At 34.9% G+C, this 18,793-nt stretch overlaps 2 protein-coding genes across 2 annotated transcripts in view; both read right to left on the reverse strand.

Annotated features, from left to right (window-relative positions):
• Nucleotides 1-2,495, reverse strand: part of LOC137390034 (putative helicase mov-10-B.2) — a 23,448-nt gene extending 20,953 nt beyond the window's left edge. Inside the window, exon 1 of the mRNA XM_068076263.1 lies at nt 2,371-2,495. The gene's annotated coding sequence lies outside the window, so the exon portion shown is untranslated. The remainder of the gene's footprint in view (nt 1-2,370) is intronic.
• LOC137390742 (putative helicase mov-10-B.1) lies at nt 2,361-18,793 on the reverse strand. Its single transcript, XM_068077065.1, has 7 exons — nt 18,685-18,793; nt 16,898-16,924; nt 12,434-12,684; nt 5,516-5,771; nt 4,155-4,265; nt 2,732-2,909; nt 2,361-2,513 (listed from the first exon to the last, which is right to left on the reverse strand). Exons 1-7 carry the CDS (start codon nt 18,687-18,689, stop codon nt 2,361-2,363), a joined length of 981 nt encoding a protein of 326 aa, XP_067933166.1. The 5' UTR covers nt 18,690-18,793.

Here is an 18,793-nt window from a genome sequence, read left to right on the forward strand (position 1 = left end):
TATTTAATGTCTGTACAGTAATTGTGGTATTATTAGTTTGTATCTACTTTTTTTTTCTCATCGCTTTCACTTGGATTAGGGTTCAAGATTATGGTAAGTTTACATTGTTAAAGAGAGCACACACTTTCAATGTCAATTTAAATCTTTTTTTCCCTTTTTTTATACAGGAAGGTTTATAATGTGAAGAAAAAATTAAAATATTCTTAATGTCTAAATTAGGTAAAGGGAAGCAAAAATGAATCTTTACTATAATAAGAGTGGTGTTTGTCTGTCTGAAGTCAGGGTTAAAGGTTAGAATGAGACTTTCAACGAGACTCCAACTCGTGACATCGAGTTTGGTAGACCGACACTCTAACACCTGTACCAATCAACCGCCTTTAAACATTTTTGAATATTTGTGCACATACTTATCTGCGCATTACCGGCACGCCTGACGATCTGTCATGGCACACTAGACTACCAGGGTGTATATATAATAGAGATACTTCTATATATCGCTTTTTCTCTCTCTCCAGTGCGACAAGAGAGGCTATTTTAAGGCTAATTATGAGATTCTCGTTATGCAAATAGAATTAAAGAACTTGCACTGACTTGACCCTTTACTATATATGGAATATGAAGCAAAACCTTTACATAATTTCTTTATGTTAACGGAAATTCTGTAATTGATGTTATAGGAGGTTTATGTTATATGAGCGTCTACCGTACTTTTGCACTAAAATCATCTGTTTTGAAAACTCGACTATGAACAATTGTGTTAGCCTTATAAAGTATAACTGATGACATTATCAATTTATTATTTTAAAATAGGCACCCTGTTTACATATTTTGCAATGAAGATGTATAACCTATACAACACCACTTACACTAATAGGCCTACTAATAACTCAAATAATCTAATAATATTTCAAGTATGTCAATTTGGTAACAAGATCCAACCTAAAATTTACCAAAAAAAGTAGCTTCCTTTTTTCATAACACTTTGACACCTAGGCTAGAAATAATTCAGGGAGATGTTTTCCCACCTGACTCTACGCCCGAGTAAATTTGGCTGCGTAGTTTCACTTTGCTTACCTGCACTTTCGGTTTACATAAGATTACAAAATTTTGGTCGCTTTGTGTGTATTACATTTCCAGTCTAATTCCGAAGTTTGAAGTCGATTAGACTTTTAATTCTTGAGATATTGCTGAACTAGAGAGGGTACTTCTAACCGACTAACAAATAAATGGCTGCTGACAGAGCATTAGTTTTTAATGACTCACTGATTGAATGATCAAAAATAAACTGTTGCTAGGAAGCTTCTCCTAGCAACAGTTTTACAATAAAACTATGTGTTTTTCTATTTTTAACGAATATACACACCCTATCAGACTCGGTGTACTGCAAGCATTATTTCTTCTGTTATCTCTAAAACATCCCTTCTTTGAAAGAGTGGGAAATAAGAACTACTCAATCAGTTTGATTAATTTTTTCCGTTGTTTTCTACAAACTTTAAGCACCAAAATGATGATATGAAAAAAAGATAATTCAAAAAGATTTGTGTCCTTCCATATACTTTCACAGCTGATAGAAAGTTTCTAAGAGTGAAGGCAAAACCATTTACTCCAATTGATTTCTGTTTTTTTATTGAGTTCTGCCAGCTTGGAGTTTCAATATGATATGTACTCAGTTAAAAAAAATGGTGCTATTTCAAGGGCTTTTACAGTTGATGGGAAGTTGTTAATACTGTCTAGGATGAGAGGAGCCACTTGTATATACAAGATCAGGCTTCAAAGTGTTCAATGAGCAATAGATAAACACCACTGATTGATATACAATGATAGATGCAAACTACCTCGAGCTCAGGTAACTTCAGGTTATATAGAGAAGTTGAAATCTGTGAAGGTTACTATTTTCTTTTGTCAAGGAATCTTTTGTAGGACTTAATTATAGAAGTACAAATGTCAATATAAAATAGCAAGGCAACTCTGCTAATGTCACCAGAGCAAGTATTGAAAAAGGCACTAAACTTGGGTTCTGGAAGCAGAGCTATTATATTGATGTTTTCAAAGCATCAGCTTTAAGGTATGGCCATTTGAGCAGATTTTTTCTCACATTGACACACCATTAATTGAGATGACAGAAGAATGAAATGCGCTAACATAACCCTTAGGAGGAATCAGAACAGGTGGCGCGGTGGTGGCTTTACTATAATATATTTTTCCACGAGATGCACTCTTATACTATCAGAAATTCATTTTGAACACAACATTTTTGTATCGGTGTTGTGAGGGTATCACTACCTGCTTGCTCAAAGTCTCTTTGACACCTAATGGAAGGTCATTTCATCAACAACTTTTGAGGACTATGGAAAATACTGTTATTTGTACCTGGGGCTGAACACTAGGTAAGCATCATTCTGAGAAGTGTCATCAACCAGTCCTTCATACTTGTACCCGTTTGTAGGGAAAGGAATCACATACAGCCTGTCTCCTCGCAACACCGATGGTCTCTTCTCTCCCAACCCAGGCACCTGCAAAGGTCAGACACACTGTTACATCTTCCTTGTCATTAACATATGAAAAAATTCTGACAAGGAGTTGGTTAAGCTCATGGTAACAATTGCAAAATGGGAAATTTACTGTACGTTTCTATCCGTTTAGGCCATAGCACATGTCCATAACACTGATTGAGTAAGCAGCCTAAAATCTCACATTAGACTAGCTAAAATAAGTTCAAGAAACGACTTGCTCTAAGACGGAATCTTGTGTTTCCATGGCTATCGGGTTTGCGATCTTTAATAACTGAACAGCTGGTGATGGTGTAGTGTCGAATGTCTCTCCAATGTTGGATCTCTTCTAAGTAAAGAAGGTTATTGAAAAAATCTGCATAGTTCTGAAAACTTGAGTATCGGATCTTGAGCGTGTCCCTAAAAGCAGTATCACACAAGTTAAACAATACTTTTAAACAAATCAATGCCCAATCAATTAAATTAATAAAATATTTTCAATATGCTTTTGTAATAAACAGAAATTGAGATAAATTAGAAATAATAAATTTATCTCAATTTCTGTTTACTGTTCCATGTTTTGCCAGTAAGTAAGCATTTATGGAAGATCCTCAAACCTGCAGTTTATTAGGCTTGTTTGGTATGGAATTAAAGATGAAATATGGTTGCTTTTTATTTTGTATTTATTATAAACAACTATTTAGTAAACAAACTCAGTATTTTATAAAGCATACAATCTCCAACTAACGTTTGTAGCAATTTTGTGCTTTTTTATTTCAAAGGAATGTCTGCAGAGATTCCTGTAGGACAATTCAAGTATACAAACGAGTGACCAGATCAATCGTAATGCTGTGACATGTTGGTTTGGAAAGAGTATAAAGTCGGCGGTGTCTTGTTCGCCCGTGTTAACAAGCAGCCTGTTTGTCATGAAACTGGTGATTATGTATTAGCACCAGATCACCTTTAAGTACAGTCAGCGTGTGCTACTGTAGTATTTTGAAGAAGAATGCTCATTTTACAGCAAAAATAAATAATTTCATGCTTTATGAGATTCATCTCTTTAGTCTTCCTCTCTTAATTATTTTTGTAATTTGTAATTTTGTTACAATAAATTCCTTTGTTATTTCTAATTTGTTTTTTTCTTTATTTGTTAGAGAACTTTCATGGTATACGCAGTGCTTAAAGAAAGTGGTCACGTCTATTATATTTATTATATACCCTGTTGAATTTTTCAGTATATATGAAATAGCATTTAATTTGAATTTTCAAATTGAAGTTTTATAAGTAAGTTTTTTAAATGTTTCAAATTGCATATGTCCAAAAATATTTTGTGCATTTTAAGAAGTTCTGCAATGGAAGTTTGAGTCAATTTAAATGAGTATACAGGCTTCCTGCATCAACATTTCTTGGCGAACATTATTGCTATTTCCTTGTGACAACCTAAATTTGTAATATTAACTGCACCATTCTTCAAAAGTTGGCTCCCTTTTCTCTAATCACTCTAATTTCATATGTGCACCGTTTAACGTTGTTAGAAATCAATTCTTAATATGTTTTTGGCTGACAAAGGAGTTTCAAACTTTTGAACACTGCCAGCTGAGCCAGAAAATATCATAACTTGGATCACTCGTTGTAAGCCAGAAATGCCCAAGACTATGCTTGTACCTGAGGTTGTCCAGTCCACCGGGAGTGTTCAGAGAATAAACTAGTGTAATAATTTCCTCCTCCATGTTGTACTCTTCTAGAGGAAGCGTATGCTCCAAGGCACATTCTGAACTAAGACAATATAAAAAACTTGATGGAGCATAACTAGGGAGTTTGTATTCCAATTTTTTCAATGACACGAATTAGCAATCTGTTATATTGCAATTTGTCACCAATAACTCAGTTCAGTTTAAACTTTTATATATAGCAAGTATAACATCTGTCTGTATCATCAAAAGTAATTTTTATATAGCTTCCAAATCTAAAAATCTCTTGACACAAAAAAATTCAATATTTTTTTCAAGTGGCATTGTACGGACATGGCAGTAGCATTATAAATCGTGTGTAATTATAGCAATACTAAATAATTTTCTTAAATTTTTATTTCCTTAAATTTAAATGGTCATCTCATTTAAAACACCTCTACTTTTTTATTTGTATGAGTTTCTCCGTTTTCAAACCAGCTCCAATTTGTCAGTGTATCATCTACTGCATCTTAGGAAGTTTGAATCAAGAAAGTAGGTATATCTAACATAAAAGAGCACCCAGCATACTACAACAGCATAGACAACAAAAAGGTTGGATCAAATTAGATAATCAGATTTCAAACTCTTTTAGTAAAATGTTAGAAAAGACCATAAGCTTGTAGGTGGGGCGCTACTAGCTAGCCCCCCTTTCTCCTTTAGTCTTGTTTTAAGCACCGTAGCATTTCACTACCATTTAGGATGGGTAAAAAGGTTACTGAGAGGGAAAGCATCCATTAAATCATGAACTTCTAACAGTTATTCTAATGGTGGAAGACAGATGAATAATTCAATTATTCTAGATATTAAGAAAAAAAGGGTTTTGCCAAACCTGGACAAGCCGCTGAAGCCTAATAGAGCTTTTTCTACTGTAACTTTTCTGATTCACTAAACATAGTTTTGAATTGTGAAAAATATTTTGCAAAACTTTCATGTTTTTGATCATCGTATTTTTATTGTTATCAATCCATAATGATTAGTGCAGAAACCATGACAACATATTCCGCAATATTGGAGTCTATCAATTATTGAACACATAATCAATTTTTGATAGGTTAAAAGTATTGTCTGTCAAGGAAAAATGTGATTATGGACTAATTTGTCTGGAGATGGCCAGTCTTACCAAAAACTATACATTTACCAAATGAGCGCTGATATTAATGAAAAACTATATTCTACAAAGCTGATCACACACGTCTACTGAACTCACTGTCATAGATATATGAAAAGAGAAAAACAATGCACAGACAACAATGCAACATCATACACAAAATAAAAGGTAAAGTTTAGCAAGATTACCTATAACCTGGAAATGGCACAATTTCCAAATCATCAAATTTTTCATCATCAGCATCATCAGGAACAACCTGGTCCAAATCTGGAGCCAAGTGTTCAAACATGGCACGAGTTTGCCTGTCCTCTCCAATGCAGTCGTAGAGAATGTCGCGAGCAATCTTCAATGGACAACCGTCAGCCCGTTTTAGCATGAACATGATTGATATGCAGCATCCTAAAGTATCTCTGGCTTCCAAATCAGCGGTAACCCAGCAGGAACCTGACAACATACAACAGTGTTTACTTGGCATCTTTCCTACGAAGTAAGACACACATGATCTTCATTATATCGCTGCAAAGCAGTTGCCTGATATGCTCCATGGATAAGCTATAAAGCATTAGAAAGGTAAATGCATAGTATGAAATAAAAGGCACATGATAATTACATCTTGCAAATGGTTAAAAAAACAGCACATCACATAGAACGGCTGTGATGTGCTGATTAAATGATCGATCTATCCACTGCTGTAAACAGGTGATCTAAGATTGGTGAGTGTTTTTCAAACATCTTAACGTTCCAACCTGTTAATACTTAAGATAAACTACTTTTTAATGTCAACTTTTCATAAGCAGAATAATGATTGCTAGATAAAAAGCTCGTTTCATTACAAAAGTAGAGAATAGATAGAAAAACTTGAAACGCTCATCTGAATGAAGAAGGCATTGTAACAGTACATCAGTTGTATCAGTGCATCAGTTGTAACAGTACATCAGTTGTAACAGTGCATCAGTTGTAACAGTGCATCAGTTGTAACAGTACATCAGTTGTAACAGTACATCAGTTGTATCAGTACATCAGTTGTATCAGTGCATCAGTTGTATCAGTGCATCAGTTGTAACAGTGCATCAGTTGTGAGTTTTGATCATGCATTAAGCATGACATGCAACTTCACTTTGATGCTTAGTTGAGTTAAATAATTAAACAACTTAATTTGGGTTTTTAAAGAATCTGATGATCTTTTAACTCATAAGTTATGAGTAGCTAGTAAAAATAGGCATCATTGAGTGCATTCAAACATTTAGGCATTGTCATAGTGTTTTTTATCACTGATGTATATCACTTATCAAAGTACCTAAACAAATTTAGTCTCTATCTAGCACCTAACTAACCTCTGCACAAGCAAAAAACTAATCGTAATGCGAATCTATTATAGTAAAATCCATATGTTATATCTATATAAATCTCAGTGTTTGTCTTTTTGTTGGTCTTTTTGTTTCCCAACCCTGTGTCCAGTTACAGCAATTAAAATCTTGCAATGAAAAATCTGTATTGCACTGGAATTGATCACAAAACCTACAGATGTGAAGGCGGCTAGCCTAGCCAATAGACTAAGTGTCCAACTGAGCATAGTGAATAATATCAGTCAAAATATTCCTTACATCAGTTAAAATACTCACGCTTGAAGTGTTTGGGGTTATTAACTAGCACTGTTGATCATTACGTGTGACTAAACAATTATTAAGCTGTCTTCAAACACGGTAATTGTTTTAGTAAAAGTAAGCGTACCTTTACAGCTAGCATACCACGTAAGTTACTCGCCTATATATATATATATATATACATATGTATATATATATACATATGTATATATATATACATTACTATAATTAATACTGAGATTTATATATATAAATATCAGTATTTGTATTTTTGTTAAACCCTGTGTCCAGTTATAGCAATGAAAACTCCACAAGGCACTGAATTTCATCTCGGGACCTCCAGATCTAGAGGCGGCGAACAAGACCATTAAGCTACACAGAATACAGAATGGATTGATTGGACAAATAGTCATTACATTGGGTAAGATACTTGAAGTGCTTGCTTGGGGTTAATAACTAGCACTATCGACTGTTAGGGTAACGTTTGTTAAGCTGGACCAAAACGAAGGTATTGTTTTAGTAGATTTTAGTAAAGATCTAGCTTTCCAGATAAGTTACTTATATTCATTGGGTAATTTTATTCTATTACCTGTGCAACTCTGAGCCTTCGACTAGTATATACTCTATAGGATGAATTTATTCGTGGAGTTAAATTTCGCGAAAATTGCCTTTTTCATGCTATTCGCGGATTAATTTATTCACGGCTGAACATTGTTATTCTCTATGAAGAGTTAACTCTATTGCGGCTAACAATAGAGTTAACCCTACGCATGCGCAAACCGCGTGTTTCGGTTTCTATTTAGCTTACAACTACTAGCCGATCATGCTAAGCTATAAATTTTTTGCTGCGTTCAGAGGTTTCCACGAATATTCATCGATTTGGAGGCCTTTGATGAACCAAGAACTTGTGGTAAGTAATGAGTTTTTTCAAAACCATTTACTAAATTAGTTGAATTTTATTTTGGTTCTTCGGTAAAACGCAATATTTATTTTTCCATCCCTACCGCTTCGTTATTTGTTTTAGTGTGAGAGATTTTTCATCATAAACGAAGGCACAACGGCTGCAAGGGTGGTAGATGTCATTTCTAAAAGATCACCAATCATTCAGGGAGGTCTTGAAATTGAGATAGAAGTGACCACAGCTGCTAACGAGGAGAAGATATCTGTTTTAAAAAAGGAACAAAAGCGCCTTTGCGAGCACAAATTTTTTGTCAACCGGCAGAACTTTCCAATAGTATGCCACGGGGAGAGTTCTGATGATAATTCCCTTACCAGCCATGTAGTAGCGAGAGAATCGTCTTTAACATCTACCAAGACAGTGACAGCAGTATAGAGCTGCTATTACCAAAATAACTAGTCAGATTGCACTATTATACGCTAGTATTTGCTTACCAAGAGTATCAGTTTAATTTTATTGTCAGACAACCACCATATGGGCGAAACCGTTTTTATTTACTCCACTCATCGTTTGTAAAATTTTATTTGCATTTGAAATATTTCATTTGTACACTCAAGTTTGTAATAAATTATAATATATCTATACATGAAATAAAATACCCTATATAATATAATCAAGTTTGCCACAGCGATAGCAATAAGTTGTTGTTGAAGAAGGGTCTAGGTTGATTAGTTGCTTCTCTGCCAATATTCCTGCCACGGTGAATATTACTACTTGTCTTTAGTTTTCGTAATCAGAATACCGGTAGGTGCTGTTTCATTCTCAATCTGCAGTAAACACAAAAGAAAAATATTAACATGTGTAAAGGAAGTACAAAAACAATAGCTGAAGTATTTAATGAACGCGATCAGTTTTTAAACAAAACAACTAACTAACGCAGTTAATTATGGAAAAACGTAACTGCACTTCAAATCAAATACATACCATAAGGTCCAGGTCAGAATCATTATCGTCCTCAACGTCGGTATTAGAGGTTGATGGAGTTGATTTCAATGTAAAATGACTGTAGGAGAGCTTTTTGCAATGACGATACCATGCCTAGTAACTTGTGAAACCCTTGAATAATTTTGTAAAGAAGTTTGATGCATTGGCAATGGGCTTAACTCGAAGCCCCGGCGATGATTTTAAAAAAGTTTTGGAACTCAGCTACGTTTAGTACATTTGCCTAATGGCTATTCTGCGATGACGCCATTCTGCGATGACGCCATTCTGCATATCTTGAGACACCTTGAATAATTTGGTAAAGAAATTTGATGTATTAGCAATGGGGTTAACTCAAAGCCCCGGCGACTATTTTAAAAATGTTTTGAAACTCGGCTACATTTAGTATTTATGCCTAGCGACTAGTTTTTAAATTTGAGGCAGTAGTTGTTCTCCTTTGTGATTAAAAATAGAACTATTTTTTCGCGGAATTTAATAATTCGCGGAATTGACTGTTCGCGAAATCGTGAATTTTTATATCCATCGAATATTTTCATCCTGTAGGGTATATGAGATGAGAAAGTATTTGAATCATCAGCAGATAGCAATACCAAAAAGAAAATCTAAAACAGCCCCAAATCTATGGTAAGTATACGTGTAATACAAATAAGACTATTGTCATACGGTGAAACCTCTGCTATTACATCCTTACCGCACAAAACCTTTTACATGTAAAGTAAAACCTTGAAGTGAGTCTAATGGTTTTACTATAATAAAGTTATTTGTATAGAAATACTGGCTGAATGCTCGACGGTGCCCGGGTAATAAAAACAGTTTTTGCATAGAAAATTTATTTTTATTTAATATATAACAACAGTTACCATTTTAATTTTTAAACTTCATATCATGAGAAAAGTGTTTTATGCAGTTCAAATAGATTAAGAGAAAAAATAAAATAACTGTAAAAGTTTTTAAACTTTTACAGTTTTTGTAACTCTAAAAAATTTCATATCATGAAAAAAGTGTTCTGTTGAAATAAATTAGGAGAAAAAATAAAACGACTGTAAAGGTGTCTAAATGTAAATGTGAAATAATTAGCAAGTAATGACTAAATAAAGTCTGTTTCGCTACGATTGCATTGAAAAATTATTTGGCATACAATTTTATGATGTTAATTCGTTTCAGTGTTGGCATCGTACAACGAAAATATCAAATAGAGTGATATAGAACCCATAGTAATTAATTATCTAATGCAAAAACCTCGCGGTAAAAATCATCAAAATTTTTATACATACTGTACATATAATAGATTAGTAACAAAACAATATGTTAACCTTAGTAATTATAGTTGCCTACAGTAACTAGTGTATTTAGTGGTTATGATCTGCAAGAAAATGTAACATTACAATGTACTACGTGCAGTACTTACCATGGAGAGTACTTACCTTTGATAGAGACGTATAACGTAAACGTTGAATCTAGCTTAAATAAATTTAGCTTATTAAACACATACTTAAAACTATGTTTTAGTATGTATTTTACTAAACTTCAACTTTGTCATAAGCTAAAAGATTGTAACTTATCTGTTTTTGAATTAGTTTTTACTATAACTTATAACAAATGATGCTAAATTGAGATAGCGACCATCGAATATCTCTTTCAGGCGTTATGGGAAGGATTTCGGCGTATAGCATATCGACACTTTAGTTACTTCGTCGTAATCAGTACACTGACTGCCAAGTTTTAATTTCAAGAGAACTTTTTGCTGATATTGTATGGCGAAAAAATTGAAAAAAATTTGTTTTTGTCGCAGACTCAAGAGGAAAAAATTGTCGAAAAAAACATCGTGTTCCATACAGTGAGGTGAAAAAATCTTATAGCAGGGGCATCATGACTCGAAAGCACACTGTATTAATTTATAATAAAAAGTGCGCATTTAGCGTGTGCAATCGCGAAAAGAATCTATGTACAGTATACGATAAGAGCAATGGAGGTGATAAGAACGGTTTAGCCATTTGATAATAAGAAGGCTTAGCCTTGTAATTATGCGCGCTCGTTAATAGACTTGTGATTTGAATGTCGTGAGTCCAAGACAAAAGTGAGTTTCAGTTGCTAAAACTTTATGAGCTATAGCTGACCAGATGTACAACAGACAAACTTTGAGATTTATATATATATAGATACAAGATTACCAGGTCAACTGGTAATGCTTTGCTAATGACATCTTAAATCACTCGTTACGTCTATCTAGGACAAGCGGAATGCTTGGCGTTGCATGGGTATTAAAAATCAGCTTATAAACAGTGACAGGTAATATAGTTGCCTTGCACTTGCTATTAGTCTGGCACATTTGGGCAAGCTAGTAATTTGAGTAATTTACTACTAAGAACCGTGAGAGCAAGCATGAACTGACGTAATGCAGCGCGGTATGCGTATTTTCACCCACGCAGCGACAATAATCACTTAATCGTAGCTCAACGGTTTAGCATATCGTCTAGAAAACGGGAGGTTCCGAGATCAAATCTTCTGCGCTACGGATTCTTCTCTAAGATTTTAATAGCTATAACTGGACGAACCGAATCACACCCACACAAACTTTGAGATTTATATATACTAGCTGTGCTACCCGCCGTTGCCTGGGTATTAAAATCAGTTTATAAACAAGGAGAGGTAATGAGAGTTGCCTGCCACTGGTATTAGCCTGGCACATTGCCATTTGATAATTTGAGTAAGCTTACTAATAAGAGCTACCAGCTTCTCGTGATGTTGCGATCACCCTGCGAATCAACGGCAAGCCATTGCATATTTGCTCCCATATAGCGACATATATCACCAAGATATCTATCATGCTTGTGTGGCTGAATTAGTACGACGCAGGACTGGTGAACCGAAGGGTCCAAGATCAAATATTCTGTGATACAGATTCTTTATTCCAAAATTTTAATAGCTATAGCTAGAATGACACAACAAAACTGAGAAATAAATATACATATTTCTATTTATAGCTTTAATACAGATCTGTAAATGATAGATCTATAATAGATTCTATCATTTATAGAGCACTTAGATCTATAAATGGTAGAATTTAAATTTATCATCATATTGCTTTGCAAGCGTCTGATCTTCTAAACATGATGTTCAGGAAATAAGTTGCTAATATTCTGCCTATGATCATCACTTACGCCTCTACATTCAGCAATTTAATTTGCCCTTTTTGCAAAGTTAGAAAGTCCTGCACACAACGAGCAACAAAATTTGATGTGTTAGGTTATGGTAATAAAATGTGGCACACAGTTTTCCAGGGAGTAGCGTTGTGAAAGTCTTGGGTGGTCTGCATTCTTTGGTAGTTGACCTGCTACCATACTTGGCAGAGTAGGAAGCTTAACCACATTAAGCACCACCTTGAAGCAGCGTGAAAACAGTTTTTTATATACGAATGTAGCAAGTGGAACAGGATCTTAATTGAAAATTGACATATCTATCATCAGATATGAGGCATTCAGCTTATTTCAGCACATAAAAATCATGATTTTGTATGGTAGCGTGGTGATAGCAGGTCCCAAGCTGAAAATCAATTCATTTGAAAGAATGGTAAATGGTAATGAATGAAAAATTAGCAAAACCTGAAGGTGGAAGTACACAGAGTCTGTCCTGTCCCACTCCATGTTCATCCTTCATAGCTATTTCCACTCTCCTGTGTCGTGCTCGATAGCTATGCTCATATGAGGAAAATATGATCCGCTCCTTTGACCGATTTGCCACAAGAAAGTCTATGCGGTGTCTGCTGCCTACTGCACATATGAGTGGTATAGTGAAGTTAGCTTCCATGCTCACTGGCTGCCCATTCAAGGACACCGCTATTTCCACTGGAGGGCTGCAACAGCAAAATGAGTAAGAAGTGGTTACATGTTCTTGCAAATCAGCGTTGTTAGAGCCAACAGTTTTAGTGGCACAATTGATGGGAGAGGGCCCAGCATAAGCCTGGTCAAAAAATACTTTTTAAATCGAAAGAAAAATTGAGAGGAATGTTTCATGTGGCCTAGTTAGAGGGAGTTGAAACATTTGTCAGTGTACAAGTGTAACCTCTAGTTAGAACTTTGAAGCCTACTGAGCCCAATAAACATCTGGAGGAGTTGTTTTCCCATCTGATCCTATGTCTGAGAAATCTCAGCTGTATAGTTTCTTTTTGGCGTAGTTTCTTTAGTAACTATAGTTACTGAGGTAACTATAGTTACTGAGGGTTAACATACTATTTTGTTACTCATTTTTAAGATGTACAGTACTTATATAAAATTTTGATAATTTTTACTAGGGGGTGTTTGCATTATATAATTACTATGGGTTTCTATATCCCTCTATACGACATTTTCGATATCCAATGCCAGCCCCGGAACGGATTAAAATCGAATGACGAGGGTGCACTGTATATAGTCATATACGTATAATTAAAAGTTTATGGTGAGTGTCATATCAAACGCTAAAATGCACAATAAACTTTCACTTTTGCTTACTTCTTCACAAACTTTCGTTTAATTCACGCAATATCAAGCATTTACAAAGCACGAATAATGCTGAACTGAGAGCGAGTGAACATCTCATCTCTTTGATGGCGTTGTGGGAGGGATTTTAGCAAATAGCATATTTGCCTCTTCGTTATTCCAACGTATTCAGCACACCAACTGCCAAATTTGAATTTCGAGAGACATTTATGTTGATGTCGTATGGTGAAAAAAATGCTGTAATGAGGTAACAAAAACATCGTGTTACACATCACCAGGTGAAAAAAACCAACCGTAAAATGGTGACGTCATAACCCGTGAGCGCACTGTATGTCTTTCATGAGATATCACCAAAATACTATGGGCATTTCAAGCATAGAATCAAAAATAAAAAATGACTGCTGACAGGGTATGTTTCTAGAAATACCCTGTTTGAAATTCTTGGTAACAAAAGGTCAGAAATGAATTCAGATGGTGATCCAGATAGGTGCTTCTGGTCTCAACATTCGCACTAGGTCAGAGTCTACTGCTGTTGCTACTGCAAACTAAGTCGATCTCTGCAATTATTTTAAAAAATTTAAAAAAAATTGAATATGATTTCAAGCAATTGAAAGACCGCACGCAATGACGACTATACTTCTGTGTGACTATGCAACCAAGTTTTTTTAAAGAGTGTAGGCACTCACATCAATTGAGGAACAAAACAGCTTCTTTCATTTACATAGATGTATGTACTTTATACTGCTATGATAGCAAATACCCTTGGTTCATTACAAGAAAATTTTTGAAAATTATGAAACAAAATACACTCCGTAAATGCATTGCTGTGACGTATTTGTGTATAGAGGTTGAAGAAGAGGCCATGGAATTTTCCAGTGATAAAGAAAGTGACCTATCAGTTTTTCCATTACTTTCAAAACATCAATTTTTTGAGAGTGAAATAAAAACTATTTACTCTATTTGATTTCTGTTTTTTCATTGTATTCTACCAGCTCAGACCTTCAAATGATATTCAGTTCAAAAGAAATTACGCTATTCTAATGCTTTCATAGTTGATGGAAAGTTGGTAATACGATCTCGCAGGGGTCCTGCTTGTATATACAGTAAACGATATATGTGCATATACCATTTACTAAAACATAAATAACCTGTTCTAAAGATGTTTAAGTTCTAGGGATTTTACGTTATATGAACCATAAAATCCAAGATCATCCCAAACTCACCCCTTTGGTCTCTCAAATATGAAAAAACATCGAACTATATAAATTGCCTAATAGTAATAATTACTATAATGTGCCTCAGACTATTTAAATTGCAAAAGCTGCTAGAATCGTGCTCGCTAATTATTTGTTTAGCCAATTAAAAGCGCTTCGTCGACGATTTCGGTGTGCATGCACAGCACTGACAATTCTGTGAATTTCTGTGAAATTTCGTGATTTCGGTGAGAATCATGGAAAAAAACGTTACGTGTGGCCTTACCTTAAAACCTGCACCAGGTATTTGCGAATAATTTTGCAGCTCCGTGTTCACTGTGCTTAACGTCAGGTATGCTTATCTGCATACCTGACGATAAGCACAGCACACTAGGGTGCCAGGGTACTAGTATGTACAATAGACATACCCCATTCTCTCCCAAGCGCAGCAAGAGAAAAAACCCGCCATATTTGTAGAAAATGATTGTTTTTCTTTTACTTAATAGTACTTTTTGGTGTTGTTTTGATACTATAATAAAAAAATTGTAAACAAAAGCATCGTTTTCAAAAGTACATTGCAAAAGCTTCGTGTTTTTAACGAAAAAAACTGTCTATAAAAATGGCCGACAACAGTAAAATGACGTCACGAAAAAACGAAGGATACTTTCAAGGGTGACTATGGGACTTTGTTATTCAAATAAAATTTGGGAACTTGCACCAACTTGATGCTCTATATAGAATTTCTCAAGTAATACAAAAAAAATCTTTACATAATTGGTTGAATGGAATTTCTGTAAAAGGAGAAATTCCTATTTACGTTATAGGAATGTCTACTGTACAAGAATAAGCTTGGAAGTGTTAACGAGCATGACATGAACGTAAACGAAAATAACAATAAGTGGAGACAACCCTTGCTAGTAATAGTGATTCCAAAATAATAGCTTTTAATTATCAATAACAACAATATGAAATCCTACATAACTACCAATTTAGTAAGGCAGATGTCAGCAACTATCAATAACCAGTTGTTATCGATGACGTGCTTGTAAAGAATCGATATATCGATTTTTCACAAGCACATTACAGTGCACCCTCAGGATACGATTACCCTGGTATACGATTTTTCACCATACAAAGTTGAACATGGTGAGATTTTCACCTCACCATACGAATTTTATTTCACCATACGAATTCAAGAAAGTTTTCGCCTGAGTTGAAATTTGGCAGTTGATGCGCTTATTACGTACGCTGAAAACCTTTTCACAACATTTAGAAGAGACACGATGACCGACTTCTCTCAGGTCGGCATTCCACATGGGAAATTTCGTGAAAAAAGGGTAAGCAAGAGCAAATATTTATTTTTAGTGTTATACTCCATTTCATTATAAACTTTTATTCAGCATACTTATATTACTATATGTACAAGTATCTATATTTAATTTGTTAGCTATGAAATCTGAGACCGATACAAATGTCACAAGACGAAGGAAAAGTGGTCTTTATGACAGCAAAGTTGGAGGTCATAAATAAATAGGAAGAAGGCGCTCATATGGTTAATACTGCCAAGGAATATGGTTGCAATCAAATAACAATTGCGATTATTATTATTAAAAACAAGACATCCACTAAAGCAAGCACAAGGAGGAGCTTAGGACTGACGAAGGAGTCGGAGGTCATGCACAAGATCAGCATTAAGTAGAGCAACCATTTAGTAGTGAGGAAGTAGAAGAGACAGAAAAGCCTACAGCAGCAGAAAAATTTCAAGTGTTTAATTTACTGATGTGGACTGGTACATAAAAAAAATACTGTACAAAGTATGTATGTGCTATTTTGTTACTAATTTTCAATATGTACAGCATTTTTATAAAATTTTGGACGAGTTTTACCATTTTTATTATGCATTGTATAATGACAATGGTTTCTATACCCCTTCATACGATTTTTCACCATACGATGCTAATCTTGGAATGGATCAACATCGTATCCAGAGGATGCGCTGTATTAGTTTTTTAGATATATTTAAAAAATTACAACACCTCTTCTTTTTGCCAGAGCACCCCGAATGATATCTCGCTTTCATGCTCATGAAGCTTTACTGCTATCCACATCGGACTAGTCTACATTGAATCTATGAAAACTAGTAGACTTATAACAAAGCTTTCAGTTGTGGCAAACTAACATTACAAGGTTATCATGCTGGATTAGTTAGCTTTATTTTTAGTTGTTAGTAGCATGCTCCTAGCCTTGTTATGTTGTTGTTAGTGGAGCATATAAATTTATGTTTCCATTAAGATTTGACAAGGAAGGAGTTTGAGAAAAGTATATCTCGACGACAACCGACAGCCAAGCCACCCCTACCAAAGCATGACATGACCTCAGCATAACCTCAACATACCAGTATCCTTCCGTTCTCCTGTCAAAGCTAAATAACAGTCATTTCAACTTACATTAATTCTAGTGAGCTCTATTTACATTTATGTAATATTATTATATATAAGTAATATATATAATAAACAACATTAGATTATATATTATTATCTATTGCTATTTATATATAGATATGTATGAAATTAGACGGTAAAACAATAAGCTCTGAAGATTCAAAACCGGACATTGACGTGCACTACGTATATGCATATATTTTGACGCCAAAGTGACATCTGACATCATAACATGTCAGCTGTAATAGTGAAATCTGTTTATACAAAGGAAATTTTTATTTGCTTGCTTGTTACCTCTGCTGCGGGTCTGAAACAAAAATTAGTTTTGTAATGTTATTGTTACTTTTTTAATCTTGTGTTTGGTTCATGTCATGCATAGAGCTTAGTATATAAAAGCAAATGATACTCTTTTATATGTATCAGTCGGTCAGTCAGTTTTCTACTCGATTCATCTGCATGTGACACTTTAACAAATAGACTTTATAATTTGGAACTTCGTCTTATTTCATTGAGTAAGCAATTCGATACAACACTGGGCTTTGGGATAGCAGAGCTAGAGTAACGCGCTATCACAGGAGGTTACCACAGTCTTCAGTGGCTAATGAGAGCTGCTCACAGAGGTTTAAGAATATGTGGGAGCAATGTTACTGTGAATTCCAAGCTCCACTTTCAGCATCTTTTACAGCTAATTTACATTTGCTCAGGAGAGAAGACTTGGATCTTATTCAACAAAATGCAGCACAAAGTGCTAATCGCCAAATATAGCTTTACCAGGTTAAAATTGACAGAATAAAATAATATTATATATACATGTATAATATTGACCATAATATTCTAATACTCCGTTCTTCATACTGTCTACATCCAGCTCATGTGATTCATTTTGTGTCGTTTTAGATCAGTGGCAGGATCCTATCATTGTAGAGTTCAGAAAGCGTTCACATAGGCGATGTTTAGAGCGGTCCCTAATATTAACATACCTTTCTGCGTAGCCTATCTTGTTGAGCATAGATACAAAGAGAGGACCTTTAAGCATTCTTTCGCTAATTCTGGCTAACTCCAATTTTGTAACTCTGGCCCAACCATGCGCATACTTATAAACCCCAATATTTCTCAGTAGCCGAATCCAAATAGGCCTCATATTAGACAGCCCAACAAGCTTACAGCGTGTGTCATGACCAGACCTGCCAACCCAAGAGTGGGGCAATGCGTGAGATTTGGTTTTGGGACAATTGATGTATCAATGATAGTATACCGGTATATAAAATTGTGGAAATTGGGGCAAAAATCTCACGCATTTTCATTTTTTCTTTGGGGTGATTGCGTGAGTCTCACGCCCAATGCGTGAGAGTTGGCAGGTATGGTCATGACCGCCTAAAATTATAAACATTCGAGCAATATTTGATTTTTTAACCGTAAGCTACCACGTGCCTAATAACAACGCCGTCTGCGCTCCATATCGTGTTACCAGGCAGTGACGATCGTGCCAGTGAAACTAACCAACAATACATGTATTACAACGGAGTTATTATGTAAAGTCCTTACTCAACGACTACATATCTGCACACATGCTATTTTTTCATAACTAAAAGACATTAGCATATGAGTAAGTAGTAGTAGCACCGCGTAATGTCTCACCGCAGATGTCCAAGTATTTTTCATATGTATCAATAGAAATATTAAGATACTTTGCTAACACGCGTTGAATAAGTTCAAATAAACTTAAGATTACTTTACATACCTCATGACAAACTAACAATGTATAATCGTTCAGATCGTCAAAATGTCAATGCTGTAAAAAATGTAGTTTTCTGTTAATGTTACGCGTAATGGCTGCCCCGAGCGCAGCT

This window comes from Watersipora subatra, chromosome 3 (genome assembly GCF_963576615.1).
Source record: "Watersipora subatra chromosome 3, tzWatSuba1.1, whole genome shotgun sequence".
Classification (NCBI taxonomy): domain Eukaryota; kingdom Metazoa; phylum Bryozoa; class Gymnolaemata; order Cheilostomatida; family Watersiporidae; genus Watersipora; species Watersipora subatra.